This window comes from Choloepus didactylus, chromosome 5 (genome assembly GCF_015220235.1).
Source record: "Choloepus didactylus isolate mChoDid1 chromosome 5, mChoDid1.pri, whole genome shotgun sequence".
Taxonomy (NCBI): Eukaryota; Metazoa; Chordata; class Mammalia; order Pilosa; family Megalonychidae; genus Choloepus; species Choloepus didactylus.
Genome location: NC_051311.1, coordinates 159,983,017 through 159,997,445, shown reverse-complemented (window position 1 = coordinate 159,997,445; position 14,429 = coordinate 159,983,017). Strand labels below are relative to the sequence as shown.

At 36.9% G+C, this 14,429-nt stretch overlaps 1 protein-coding gene across 1 annotated transcript in view; it reads left to right on the top strand.

Annotated features, from left to right (window-relative positions):
• ABCA13 (ATP binding cassette subfamily A member 13) overlaps positions 1–8,438 on the top strand; it is a 453,377-nt gene extending 444,939 nt beyond the window's left edge. The window contains exons 59-61 of the mRNA XM_037837193.1: positions 5,255–5,360; positions 6,576–6,713; positions 7,794–8,438. Coding sequence (XP_037693121.1) covers positions 5,255–5,360; positions 6,576–6,713; positions 7,794–7,889 — 340 coding nt within the window. The 3' untranslated portion in view covers positions 7,890–8,438. The remainder of the gene's footprint in view (positions 1–5,254; positions 5,361–6,575; positions 6,714–7,793) is intronic.
• The last annotated feature ends 5,991 nt before the right edge of the window (positions 8,439–14,429 follow it).

Sequence of the window (14,429 nt, the reverse complement as noted above, 5' to 3'; positions counted from 1 at the left end):
TCTCCTCCTTTTGTTGATTTCCAGCCTCATTCTATACGTTCAGAGAAGATGCTTTGTAGAATTTCAGTCTTTCAAAATTTATTGAGATGTTTTTTGTGACCCATCATGTGGTCTATCCTGGAGAATGATCCATGTGCACTTGAGAAGGATTTATATACTGCAGTTTTGGGTTGCAATGTTCTGTATTTGTCTGTTAGGTTTAGTTTATTTATTATTCAAGTTTTCTGTTTCCTTTTTGATCTTCTGAGTAGATATTCTATCTATTGCTGAGAGCTGTGTACTGAAGTCTCCAACTACCATTGTAGAGGTGTCTATTTCCCCCTTCAGCTTTGCCAGTGTTTGCCTCATGTATTTTGGGGTACTGTGGTTAAGTGCATATATATTTATGATTTTAATTTCTTCTTGGCAGATTGCCTCTTTTATTAATATATAATGTCCTTCTTTGTCTGTTACAACAGTTTTTGACTTAAAGTCTGTTTTGTCTGATATTGGCATAGCTACCCCAGCCCTTTTTTGTTACTATTTGCATGGAATATCTTTTTCCATCCTTTCACTTTCAACCTATTTGTGCCTTTTGGTCTAAGGTGAGTCTCTTGTAAGCAATATATAGTTGGATTATGCTTTTCGTCCATTCTGCCAATCTGGGTCTTTTGATTGGGGAGTTTAATCCATTAGCAATCAGTGTTTTTACTGTAAAGGCTATACTTACTTTAGCCGTTTTGTCTTTTGTTTTTTATATGTAGTTTATTTATTTTTATTTTTATTTTTTTGTGTCTCTTCCTTTATTGAAACCTCTTTTTCCATATGTTGATCTTTTGCGATGTATCTGACTGGTCCCTTTCTCATTTTTTTTCTGTATATATTTAAAATATTTTCTTTGCCATAATTCTGGGGTTTATATTAAACAATCTCCATGTATAGCCTACTTATTTGAAAAGATAACAACTTAGCTCCAATAGCATGTATGTTCTCTGCTCCCAAATCCTTTTACTTCCCCTCTTTATGTTGTTTTTGTCCCACTTTACCATTTTATATTTTGCATGCCCACTATCAGGAATTATGCCTTTTAATTGTTTAATTTTATCCAGACACTTATAGGAATTAAAGAGTTGAGTTGTATATTGAGGATAAAGTACTATTGGCTTCTGCAGTTACCCTTTTAGTTACCCTTACTAAAGATCTTTATTTCTTCACACTACACCAAGCCACTCTCTCCTCTCTTTTCCTTTCAACCTGCAGAGCTCCCATTAGTAATTCTTGTAAGGCCAGTCTTTTGTTGGTGAATTCTCTGTTTCTGTTTATCTGTGAATATTTTCAACCGTCCCTCATTTTTGAAGGACAGTTTTGCCAGATAATGAATTTTGGGCTGGTAGTTTTTCTCTTTCAGTACTTTAAATGTATCATACCACTGCTTTCCCACCTGATGAGTGGGATTTCTGATGAGAAATCAGCACTTAGTCTTATTGCGGATCCCTTGTATGTGACAAATTGCTTTACTCTTTCTGCTTTCCGAATTCTCTCTTTACCTTTGGCATTTGACAATCTGATTAGTATGTGTCTCAGAGTAGGTCTATTAGGATTTATTCTGTTTGGAGTACACTGTGCTTCTTGGACATGGATATTTATGGCTTTTATAAGAGTTGGGAAATTTGAGGTCATTATTCCCTCATATATTCTTTGTGCCCCTCTTCCCTTCTCTTCTCCTCCTGGGACACTCATGATGCATATGTTTGTTTACTTTGTGCTGTCACTGAAATTCCTGAGACAATTCTCATTGTTTTTCTGTTCTTATCTCTAGTTGTTCTTCTGATTTCAATTATTCTGTCTTCTTGTTCACTGATTCTTCTGCCTGTTTAAATCTTCTGTTGTATGCTTCTAGTGTATTTTTAATCTCTATTATTATGCCTTTCGTCCCCATAATTTCTGTCATGTTTCTCTTTACTTTCAAATTCTTCTTTATGCTCACACATTGTTCTTAATATCTGTTAACTCTTTATCCATGTTTTCCTTCATCTCCTTGCATTGATTTGGGAAATTTGTTTGAATTCCTTTGACTAACTGTTCCAAATTCTTTGATTTCTCTGAAGTTTTAATTTGTTCCTTTGACTGAACCATATCTTCCTGTCTCTTTTAAGGCTTGTAACTTTTTGTTGGTTTCTTGGTATCTGATTTTCTTGATGAGTTTACTCTGAAGGTCCATTTCTCCCTCCTGTCTAGGATTTTATTGTTGATTGGCCTTGTGTTAAGTCTCTTCTTTGATGCTTGATCCACCTTATTCTAGTCATTTAGAAGAGCCTGAGTTTAACTGAGCTGATTTTCTCAGCTCTTCTTCTTCTGATTCTTGCCTTAGATATACACTACACTTCTAAAGATTGTACTTTTTGTGTGATTGTTCCACCTCCAGGAGAAAGCTTGCTTTCTGTTGTTCCTTCTCCAGGAATCTTGATCTGTTCTTTAAGTTTATGCAGTGTTTTCTCCCCAGCTCCTCCAATTTATTTAAATTCTCTCCCTCACTCAGTCCCCTGTTTTCCTTACATATTTCATTTCTGGGACCCTCCTGTCTTGTATCAGTTCAGTTTAAACTCCCTGCCTCCCCTTTTTTTCTCAGTGAGACTTTTCTGCCTCTGATTTCTTTCCCATTATGGTATCCACCCCAGGGAGCAGATGGGGTCAACCAGAAAGGTGGTTCACTCCAGAAAAGCCCAATTGTGTTTAGATGATCTACTCAACACCACTTGCCAGCTGATCTGCTTCTACCTCTCTATTTCCTCCCCACCCCCTGCCAGGAGTCCTTTTATATGCAGCATTCCTCAGGGACTTGTGTTCTGCTGTGAGTTTCTGTGGACTTGGGTCCCTGTGCCTGGATATGCATGGAATTCTAACTCACTGCTGTGGGTGGCTCTATGGTATGTGTCAACAGTGTGAGGGATCAAGCCACTGCCTGTGAGTGAGTCCTAAGCTGCATGGGTCCAAGTGACGGGGAGGCGAATGGACTGGTGGGTCCAGGATGGAAATTTCCTACCTGATATTTCTCTTTTTCGTCAATTCAGTGTTTGTGGATTCCTTCTTCAGTCTCTACCATCCTCCAGAGTTCCAAGCAAGTGGAATTTGTCCTTTATTCACTGAATCTCTGGGGAGGTTTTCTTCGGGGGATATCTTACGTCACCAAGTTGATGATGTTTCATTGGGTTTTTATGAAGTGCTTCAGATTCATATTCTAATTGATTCATCTACTTTCATCTAAATTCCCCAAATAAATTGCAGGCTTCTTCACACAAGATGGAATGTTCCTTCCATTTTGGTCACATCCTACAGAACCTAAATTTCATTTATATATTTGCTTATATACACAGAATGAGTTGCTATTCCAAGTGATTTATAAACATTAATTCATTTAATCCTCTGACAACTTACCATGCAGCTACTGTTATGAATCTCATTTTCTGGATGAGACAACTGAGGTTAGAAAATTTAACCGACTCACCCAAGGTCACATCTCTAGTAAATGGAGGCCCTGGATTCAAACTCAGGCCTTCCAAATCTAACATTGATGGCACAGACACTATATTATATCAGGTTATCACAATCATTAAAAACTACTGGAGCAGAAACACGTATCTGTCAAATATCCCTGTAGGACACAAGTTTACTCTCAGGCTCAGCTGAGTTCTTTCTGAGGTCTAGTTACAGAGTCCTGTAACACAGCACTTCACCTTGGGAAGCCCCTTAAACTCTCTGGGCCCCAATTGCTTCCTTAGTAGAAAAAGTGAAATAGGCATCCACTTTGGTGGAGTTAGTGAAGATGGTCTGGGGTGACATACTTATCAGGAGCACGGCATCTGATACAAACTAATAACCTGCCAAATACACACCTCTTTCTGCTAATCCAATTGTTTGGCCTTTAAAATTTTCTTAGACAGCTAAATAGAAGCATTATGAAGGTTTTCTCTGAATACTTTCATTTACATTTTAACAATATCCTCAACAACCTCTCAGCCGTGATTATATTAGAAATCATCAACTCAAAATATCAGGAGGCTCTTGAGGCCATGCACAGATCTTAGGGGAAATGACAGCTAACAACCTGAAGTCAAGGTAGGAGCTAGAAAAATGGAGCTGAGAGGAGAGACTCTGGGGGTTGTTCCCAAGGGTGTCTCTGAGACAAGGTTGCATTTTTATCAGGCCTTCCATCTCCACCATACAGATTTACCTGGAAAATGATTCAACCATAAATGTGTCAAAGTTAACCTCACTCCCAGAAAGTTAACTTAAAGTAACACTTTTATTTCCCCCAGCAGTGCTTTGTAAATGAAGTATGATGGGAAGGCATATGAGATGCCATCCATTCATTCATTCACTCATTCACTCAGCTAAACTTTATTGAGCAGCTACTAAGTGCCGAGCACTGTGCTAGGATCTTGAGTAGACACATCAGTGAACAAAGCACAAAAATTGCTATATATCATGGTACATTCATATATTTACTTTTCTGTTGAACAGATATTTATTAAGACCTTATTACGTGCCAAAACATCATTCTAGGCCCCTGGGATGCAGCAGTAGAATATTACGCATGGTTTCCAGCAGTCCCTTATATTATCAGAGATTACTGAATGAGATTACTCTACAGCAAGAATATAACCTCCTGATTGTCATTTGGACACCACTGGCAGTGCAGCCTACAACTGCACAGCATTCAGAAGCATCTCTCAGCCTGACTTCTCTTGCAGCCATAGCCTGCCCAGTAAGGGGGGATTGAAGTGCAACTGGGAGAATTCTTTTATACAACAAACAAACAAGTACCATACCAAATTGCTTTATTGTGCGTTTGCTTTCTTCTTTTCCCCAAACACATTCTTCTCACTATGGACCTTGAAGCAATAAGACAAGAGTTTGTTGTTTTTTAGGGCTGGTTTCCAGCCCAGCTTCTGATTTCTTCTATCTCAGTTCTTTGCTTTTACAGTTGGCATTTTCACCTTCCTTCTTTTATTGAAAAGGTGTTTATTCCAGAATTTGCTGATTATTTGGTTAAGGTAAATTAATGTTTGTATTAATATAAACTGAATTGTATTAACCTGCATAAATGACAAAGGATGAATTTCTCAGTAATATGATTTTGAGAATCCAAAACATCCCAATAATTTGGAATAGTGAACTTCTTTTTTTTCCCATTGGTATGAAAATGTTTGGACTTAGAATTTACCCATCTTGGGACATTCTAGTAGTAACTATGTTTTTATTTCATGCAACTCAGGTTTGGTGATGGCTATACAGTCAAAATTTGGCTCTGTAAGGAAGCAAATCAACATAGCGTGATTTCCGACTGCTTGAAGCTAAATTTTCCAGGAATTCAGTTTAAGGTAGTGCTAATATTCCACATTATTTTTTTGTTTTCAGTGCAAAACAATGTTATAAGAATACAGCTTGTTTTTTTCCTGTTTTCTGTTATGCTGCCATAAAATAGTGACTATTGCCTTGGCCTCATTAAAAAGTATAGGCCATGGCCCCCTACCAAAAATAATAGCATGGGCAGGTGATATTCCTCAACAACTCTTAAGGTTGATGAGTCTGCTTGGACACTTGTTGAATTGCCCAGAGTAGACTGTGAGAAGGCATCACCCATCTTATCTGTGTGCGCAATTTGCATAGCTCATTTTGTTTAGGATGGAAGATTGCAAAAGTTAATTTCTGACCTGTGTTTGCTGCAAAGTTTAAAGCCTTGGTGGATTAGCATTATTTCATGAGAGGTCTGAGCTTGGGATTAAATCCTCTGCAACTTTGACTCAAAGTATAGTCCCTCAACTAGCAGCATCTCCACTACTCGGGAAGGAACTTGGTAGACATGCAGAATCTCAGGCCCTGGTCTACTGAATCAGAATCTGCATTTTAACAAAGCCACCAGCTGTTTCCTGTGCAAATAAAATTTGAGAACCACTGTCTGTAATTCATTTGGATAACCGTGTGAGTCTAGTTTATCATAACTTTTAATAGGTTGTGGTCCATAAAATATTTATTACCTGTTTCAGCAACAACCACTTAGCGAAATCCTACCATGCAAGACTCCATCTCATTCATAATTGAGTACCCCTCGAAACGACCCTATAAAACAGACATTTGTTATCCCCATTTTGCACATGAAAATGAGGCTCAAATGTCTTATCTAGACTCACTTGGCTAATGATGAGGACTGTGAGAGCTGAGTCCAAGTCCCAATGTGAAGTTCATTGCTCCTCCATTGAATCTGGTGTGCCACATTAACTTCCTACTTCTGGACTATCTCTAGGCATCGTCTCACCCCTTAAAGTCTTCCTGATGCTTGTGGCAAGGTTGGGGTGTATATGGGGTCAGAGCAGCAGCACAACCTAGCTGAATATCAGTTGTCAAATATTCCTTATGAGAAATTTTCATCAATAAGCATTTATTGGAGACTCATAAAATGAACCCACAGTCCTAGTTGATATTGATGTGTGTGGTGGTTAGAAAAAAGATAACTGTATTTATTTGACAATTAAATATATTTTTATTTTCTTTAATGAATACACACACACACACACTTTTGTCTTTTTGTCTTTTAGGGGCAGCACCTTAATTTATTGGAATATCATGTACCAAAAAGATGGGGATGCTTAGCTGACCTGTTCAAAGTTCTAGAGAATAACAAGACCGTCTTGAATATCAAACACTACTCCATTAACCAAACCACTTTGGAACAGGTAAAGTACCTTGAATGATTCAGTAGATTGACTTTTGGTGTGCTCATGAGGCCTAATTGAGGCAGTTTTAACTTAAGTGTGATTTCTTCTTGAAATTAGTTGCTGTTTGATTTTACAAAATTGTGATAAGGTGGTCAGTGTCTTAGTTTGTCAGAGCCACTGTGGCATATGCTACAAACTTGTTGGTTTTCACAACAGGAGTTTATTGTCTCACAGTTTTGAAGCAAAATGAAGGTACTGGCAGGCTAGGCTTTCTCCGGAGTCTATAGCATGCTAGTGGTGGCTTGATGGCAATCTATGTCTGCTTCCGTTACATGGTAATTTATCTCCTTTCATCTTCTCCTCTGGCTTCTCCTCACTGACTGTGTCCAAATTTCTACTGCTTATAAGGATTTCAGTCACATTGGATTATGGCCCATGTTGATTCAATTTGGCATCATCTCAATAGTATCTTTGAAGATCCTATTTACAAATGAACCCCCAACCACAGGATGGGGCATTAAGATGTGACCATGTCTTGTGGGGGACGTGATTCATTCCCCAACACTGAGTGTGAGGAGGTTGTTTATTGAATGATCTCCATTTAAGGTATATATTCAACCAGGCTTCAGTTTATTCACAATGACATCATAAAATCAGTAGGTTAAATCATATCCAATTAACCTTTCCTTGTCTACCTTACCCTCCTCCAAAAGACTAAGGGGACTTTACTTAATTAGGAAGAAAAAGTGCTTGGTATACTAGGAGTATCAAAACTGTAAAATTAGCTCACAACTTCTTTCTAGAACCAAGTTTCTGTCACTGAAGATTTCCAGATATTTGTATGTGTGTGTGTGTGTGTGTGTGTGCATGCACACGTGTGTTTTAATTTTCCAGAAATGTATGTCATTGCTGTGGTGGTGTCTTCAAAGGACTGATATGTTTTTGGGAATTTAGGAAGGGATGGTCTGAATGAATGTTTTATAGCTTTTTGGAAAGATTGAGTATTGCTTGGAGAGATTCCTCCATGCTTATAAAAGTTGAGAATAAAAGGTTGATCGTTCTCTTCTAGTTAACAGCTATTTTCTTTATTTCTTTCAGATATTTATTAATTTTGCCACTGAGCAGCAGCAAACCCCACAGTCTACTCTTGAGCCATCCGTTGACTGCCACCACCTTCATCACTTGCCCATCTAAACACTAAGGAAAAAGTTTTTATAAGGAACACAGCCTTGTCTTTCATTACAATTAAGACTCAAAGACCCAACCAGCAAGTGCACATCTGAGAAGCTGGAAGATACACTGCAGGCAATCAAATTACATTATCTCCTTGAATTTCTATTCTGAAACTCTTTGTTAATTAACTACCAGCAAATTGAAAAGTCAACCTTTTCTGTAGGCTTTAGGGAGTTCCTTTAACAAATTTACCCTCTTTGCCAAGCAAAGATGAGTGCCAGCCTCTTTTTGACACACAGCTGTATGAATTGGCACAGTCTAACTTGAGACATTTTTTGGAGCTGGAAATGCTGTCCCATTTCACCCAGTTGAAACATTTCATTTTACTTTTAAGGAAATTAAGTCTCCCCTTCTTGTGAGATTAAAACACTTTTCTAAGTTATTTGTATAAGAAATAATACCCAGGACTCTTGTTTTCTATTTTTATAATCTTTTAGCGAGATAAGCTTACATATTTTTAAAAATAAAAATTTGATGATTTAAATGCAAACTTTTCTAATACTGAATGAAGTTATATCCTATAACTTGAAAAAGCAATGTTTTTTTCATACAAATGATTCTGTTTTTAATGAGTTAAAGAGCTTATTAGTGAAACATTAACAAAATTAAATAAATTGAACAAGATACTCTGTATTGTTAATAGCAGATAATCTCACAAATAATCACTTTATGGGGGTATAGAAAAAATGTAATGTTTATGTATTTTCTTTTTCTCAATTTGGATTAACAATTTCTGATTTTTATTGCTCTAAGCCAGTGATTCTCAAGTTTGTGTTCTACAAATTAGTAGTTTCAGCATCCCCTGGGAGCTCATCAGAAACATAAACTCTATGGATCTGGGGTGCAACAGTCTGGGTTTAACCAAGCCCTGCAATGGATTCTGATGCAGAGCCACTGAGCTACGGAAATAAGCAGTTACTTTCTAATGACATACAAGCAAAATTACCCCAATTTGTAGCAACTAGAAATTATTGTTTCAGGTGTTAATTTTCTAAAATCATGTTATTCAGAATTGTTGTCCTCCAAGTACATAAAATCTAAAACACTGAGCTATAGAGGCTATCTAAGCCTGACATTTTGCATCTATGGTTAATAAAATGTATAAAGTCAATGTGTCCATGACTGAAAATAATTTCCATTCAGACACTTTTGAGTTCAGAGATTTCTTAATGTTCTTGTAACATTTTTTTCTAAGACCTCATTAGAAGATCATACTAATTTCATTTTAAAATGTGACCTTATCCAATTATAGTTATTCAGTAATACTAGCTTGTGATCAAAAGAAAACACTTTCTCACGGCACTTTTTTTGCTAAAGCAAGATTTCATTAAAATTTCCTGGATGTCATTCTAAATCAGAAATACTTTTAAAATGGTAAGGCTCAAGCCAATCATGTATGGTTTTGATGTGATTTGGATTAATATGTATCAAAGTATGTGTTCTTTAAAAAGTTAAATTTTGGAATTCTATTATTTTTTCCCAGTTTTAATATAGTCTCATTGTTAAAATGGAAGATGTCATCTGTTTTTGTGGAATCAATAAATACCAATTTGTGAAACATGAACATATATATACAGCAGTGGATAAGTGAGATGTGTTTTAATTAACCTAATTCTTGAATGTAATAGTGCTTTTTCCAGCATATTTGCTTGCGTCTTTATTTGTGTCTTTAGGGATCCAATTTAATTTAGATAAGGAGGAAATAAAACTATTCCAGATCTTTTAAAGTTTGAAAAGGTTAAAATTTAATTGAGTTTTTCTCTGCTATGTTCTGCTCTTAGGGGCACTTTTCCAGTCTTTGAACTGAGGTATTCTTGAAGTTTATGCTTCAAGATAAGTCTTTGAACAATAAATAGGAAGACAGAGAAAAAAAAAACTTGCTAAAAAAGCACCACATCCCTAAAGACTAGTTGCAAAAGGTCAAATCTTCTGTTAATGTTGAAAATGTCATTACATTTATAAGTCATGCAGATATTTTATGCCTTTGGAGTTAAACATTTGTCTTAAGACCTTTGGGCTTAAGGTCACACAACTGAGACTTTTCAAAAAACTACTTTCTTCTGAAAGCATTCTGAGTAAAGTGCTATACAAGGCAGAGATTGCAGTGATTGTTCAGTTCCAGTTATATAGCTTTGATTATATAGTTTATCTTTACTCTGATATTTTAACAGATGACATGCTAGAGCCTTCATGCAAAATCAAGATTGTAAAAAGCAAACAGAAAGTATGTTTTTAGAAAAGTAAGACATAGGGTGCTTAGGGGTATGGTTAGCTTTGTTTAGTGGATATTGAATTGAAAAATAGCTCAACATGACCACTCCAAAATATCTTATAAAAGACACCCATGCAGACAAACATTCAATTTAGTGTTCATAAGTACAACATTATTCATAAGAATAAATTGTGTACCCCAATTTGGATATGTTCTTGGTCTTGGTCTACATTCTGCTGGTTTTGAACCCACTGTAAATAAGATGTCTTCTAGGTGTTACCTCACTTAGCGTGTAGCCCCTGAATCATGTTGGGCTTTAATCCAGATTACTGGAGTCCTTTATAAGCAGAGTGAAAAATCAGACAGTGAGAGAGAGAACCAGGAGAGGCCGCCATGTGCATTGGCATGTGACAGAAAGTCAAAGACCAAGGATCACCAACAGTGAGCACCAAAATGCCACAGTCTTTGACAAGAAAGCTTTGCCTTGCTGAAGCCTCATTTTTGGACTTCTAACCTCAAACCATAAGGCAATAAATTCCCATTGCTTAAGTCAATCCCTCACATGGCATTTGCTTTACAAGTCAAGAAACTAAAACAAACATGAATATATTAGTTTAATCACAAATTAGTCCATTTTTCTACCCAAATGGGGGAAAGAGACATTTAAAATTTGCACACTGGTTTGACCAAGTTGTCACCTTCAGCTTTTGCTTCTGTCGGTGTCCATTTTCTTAATACTGGGTTATACTCAGCTTACACATTTTAGTAAGTTAAAGCTCTTTGATTTACATAGATATTCTTCTTCCAGCTAATATGTATTGAGCCTATTCTGTGTACATAAGCAGATGGTGAGTATTGTAAACCTGTAGGTGGTGGAATGATAGGTGAAAAAGATAGTTTTTGTCCTGGAGGAAAACACAATCAGGTGGTGATGGCCAGGTGAGCTATATAAGCAATAAGTACTCCATGCTATGGGGCAGAGAGGGATCTGTTCTAATGGAAGCAGTGGGAAAAGGCTTGGTGGGGCATCTCCCCCCTGGGTGGCCTTTACAATGGAGATTGGCAGACAGTGAGACTTAGCTGTTTGGCTATTACTCAATGGGCAGTAGATCTAGTGGTTCCATAGACATTGGGATCCCAGCTCTGCCATCTTTAAAATTTCCCTTATGATCCAAAATGTTCTGCTGGAGCTATGCGTATCATAATGTTCAAAGCAGTAAGAAGGATGTTATGAATGAAGGAATAAAAAGCCCACCTTTTTAAAGAGCTTTATTGGCAGTCTAACAATATACTTAGGCTTACATATTTTTGGCCAGATACAGTCAAATGCTTATAACTAACTGTCAGAATGTTTGGACAATGCAGTCTTTAGCTGGGTTTGTGGCCACCCAAAAATGAAATCAGCCTTCTGATTCTCTGTAAGAAGAGTAGGACAGACATTGGAATAGATAGCCAGCAATCTCTGCTACAGAAACATATAACAGATGGGGGTTTTTGACCATTTTGCATGGGAACAGTGTAAATTCAATTTTGGATGTGCTGAGTAAACTGGATAATGTCAAATTATGTCGCTATCATTGGGCAACCAAGGTTCTGAGACTATCACTATTTTCAGGATTAAAGTTTTATATTGAGATTTGTAGAGCAGATGCCTTTTGTATTTATAAATATATTGTCAAGTTGAATGCAGAAGATAAGGAGAAGAAAGAATTGTATGGGTATTTTCCATTTGTACTAAATAAAGAGCACTGCCATTTTCTCACAGTGAGAATTCCTATTGTGAGTTTTAATGGATGAATTTCTCCTGCCAGAAAGGGTTTCAAATTGCTGAACATTTTTCTTAATTATTTGTTATCGCTTGTCATCACAAAGGAGACATTTCACTATCTTATCAGCGAATCCATTACATTTTTCTTTAAAATGTTTAAAGGAAAAATGTGTTCCTCTGAGTTAAGTGTACGTTTCCAAGCTACGAAACTTCACTGGTTAAAAAAAAAAAAAAAAATCTAGAGATTTCATAAGCTTATCCTCCTTTGAAATAGAAGACAAACATTATGAAGACACATTTGCCATAGCATTTATGACACATGGGTATGACTTTATATTACTACATTTTGTCTGTTATCAGACTACATCGGTAAAGTCAGTTTGTGATTTTGTTCACGTAGTATGGTGAATGTGGCTTAAGACAAACCCTTTGTGTGACACTGTAGTTTTTGATGTCATGGGTTCATCCCTATCCACATTTGAATTTAGTGTCATATTGAATATTGTTCTTCCCTAACATAATCACATGAGAACTTTGTTGCCCTTAGTGTAAATTCATCTGTGTTAGGGATATAAGCTAGAATAAGGCAGCAGGTCAAGGACGTTCATTGGATTCTGCATCTGGAGAAGTCAGTTCTACCCAAATGGAGATGTGATCCTCACCAAGTCACTTTGCCTTCTTAAGCTTTAGTTTTCCTCACTTTTACCATCCTGAAGGATCTTTAAAAAGCCTAACAAAATCGGCAAGTTTCTAGAGAGACACGTAGTGCATGAATATACAATATTAGAAGAGGGAGCATAATTATAGATCAAAATGAGAAGTCTAAGAGAGTAATGTGAAATATTTTATGCAAATATTTGAAACCAAATGAAATTGATGATATTTTTAGTATTACTGATAAGCAAGACAGCCTCACGAAAACAATAACCATTACAGAAAATGAATCGATAGTCAAATGTTATCAAAGCTTTCCCTGTCCATACTCCACCCCTAGACAACAGACCCAGATAGTTTTATAGATAATCCTAACTAAAGGAAAATTATCCCTATATCATACAAACTGTTTTGGAAAATAAAAAAGTATGCTATCCATCTCATCTTATGAGACCAATATAACCATGGCACAAAAAGTTGACCAAGAGTGGAAAGAAGGACAAATATAGGGCAACTTCATGGATGAATGCAGGTACAAAAATATTGAGGAAAGTTGGCAGATAGAATTCACTAGTGTATACGATATGCATCATGATCAAATATGGTTTGTCCAAGGAATGCAAGAGTGGTACAAAATCAGGAACTCTATTAATGTAATCCATTGCATTCGAAGATAAAATATAAGTAGTCTCAAATGCAGACAAAATAGTTGATATAGTACACTATGCACTCTATTAGAAAATTGGAATTAAAAGGGAATTTCCACAACATGATAAAATACCTCCAATTAGTGCTTACTTATGAAACATTAGAAACTGAATTGTATTACACTGGATGATCGAACACTCCTTTCTTGGGAATCGTTCACTATTGATTATCTCTTCTCTCTCTTATATCCATTATCTTTCTTCTGGCCAGGTCCTTTCTATCAATATTTCTATCCAAGGCTCTCAGAATAAACACAAACATTTTTTAAAGATTCCGGAAGACTCCGACTGCCCTGCCCTCCACCCAACTCTCCTCTCAGCCCCTTGGGTCAAGTTCTTGAAGTAAATAATGATCCCCTTTGCTATGGGGAATTTGCACGTGCAATTTCCTCTGCTCTCATCTCTTTCCTCGCCCTCTCATATACCATGTTAACGTCTACTCACATTTCATGTGTCAGCATAAATGTTTCTCTTCAGGGAGATCTCCCTGAACACAGCCTGGGTTCCTTCCCTGTATTAGTCCCGTTCGTTTCACCCCATACATCTCCATCATAACAAGTACCATGGTTATAGTATCACTTTTAGTCAATTGTTTGATCAATGGTTATCTTCCCACTAAATTGTAAGTTCCATCAGGTCAATGACAATGTTGTAAGTTTTTTTTTTTCTTTTACCCATTTTATTCCCAGTGACTGACACTGAATATTGAACAAATAAGTCAGTGAATGACTATTAATTTTCTTTTCAGAATAATCCAGTTTGGCTCTGAGCCTCCATGACCATGTCTAGTGGAGAAGCAAAAACCAGCAGCCTAAAGTGTTGACACACAGAGGAAGTCAAAGATAACTTGACAGATTGACGTTTGAGCTGGAGCGAGAGATGCTTAGTAGCAAATACCACATTCCAAGTAGAGGATTTAGTTCCGGAAAGGCACAGAGATGTGAGAGTACTCCAAGTGCAGAAACTCTGCAGATAATTCCTCCTGGTTAAAGCTTAATGTGCATGGGAGCAAATCTCAGGGATCAGAAGAGAAGGTAGATGAGCGTCAGATACTGGATGGCCTGCCTGCTTATTCTCTTGAGCATCAAGAGCAAGCACCAGAGGTTTAAAGCAAGGGCATGCCTTGATTAGACCTGTAATTTAGAAAGAGAACCTGCCCT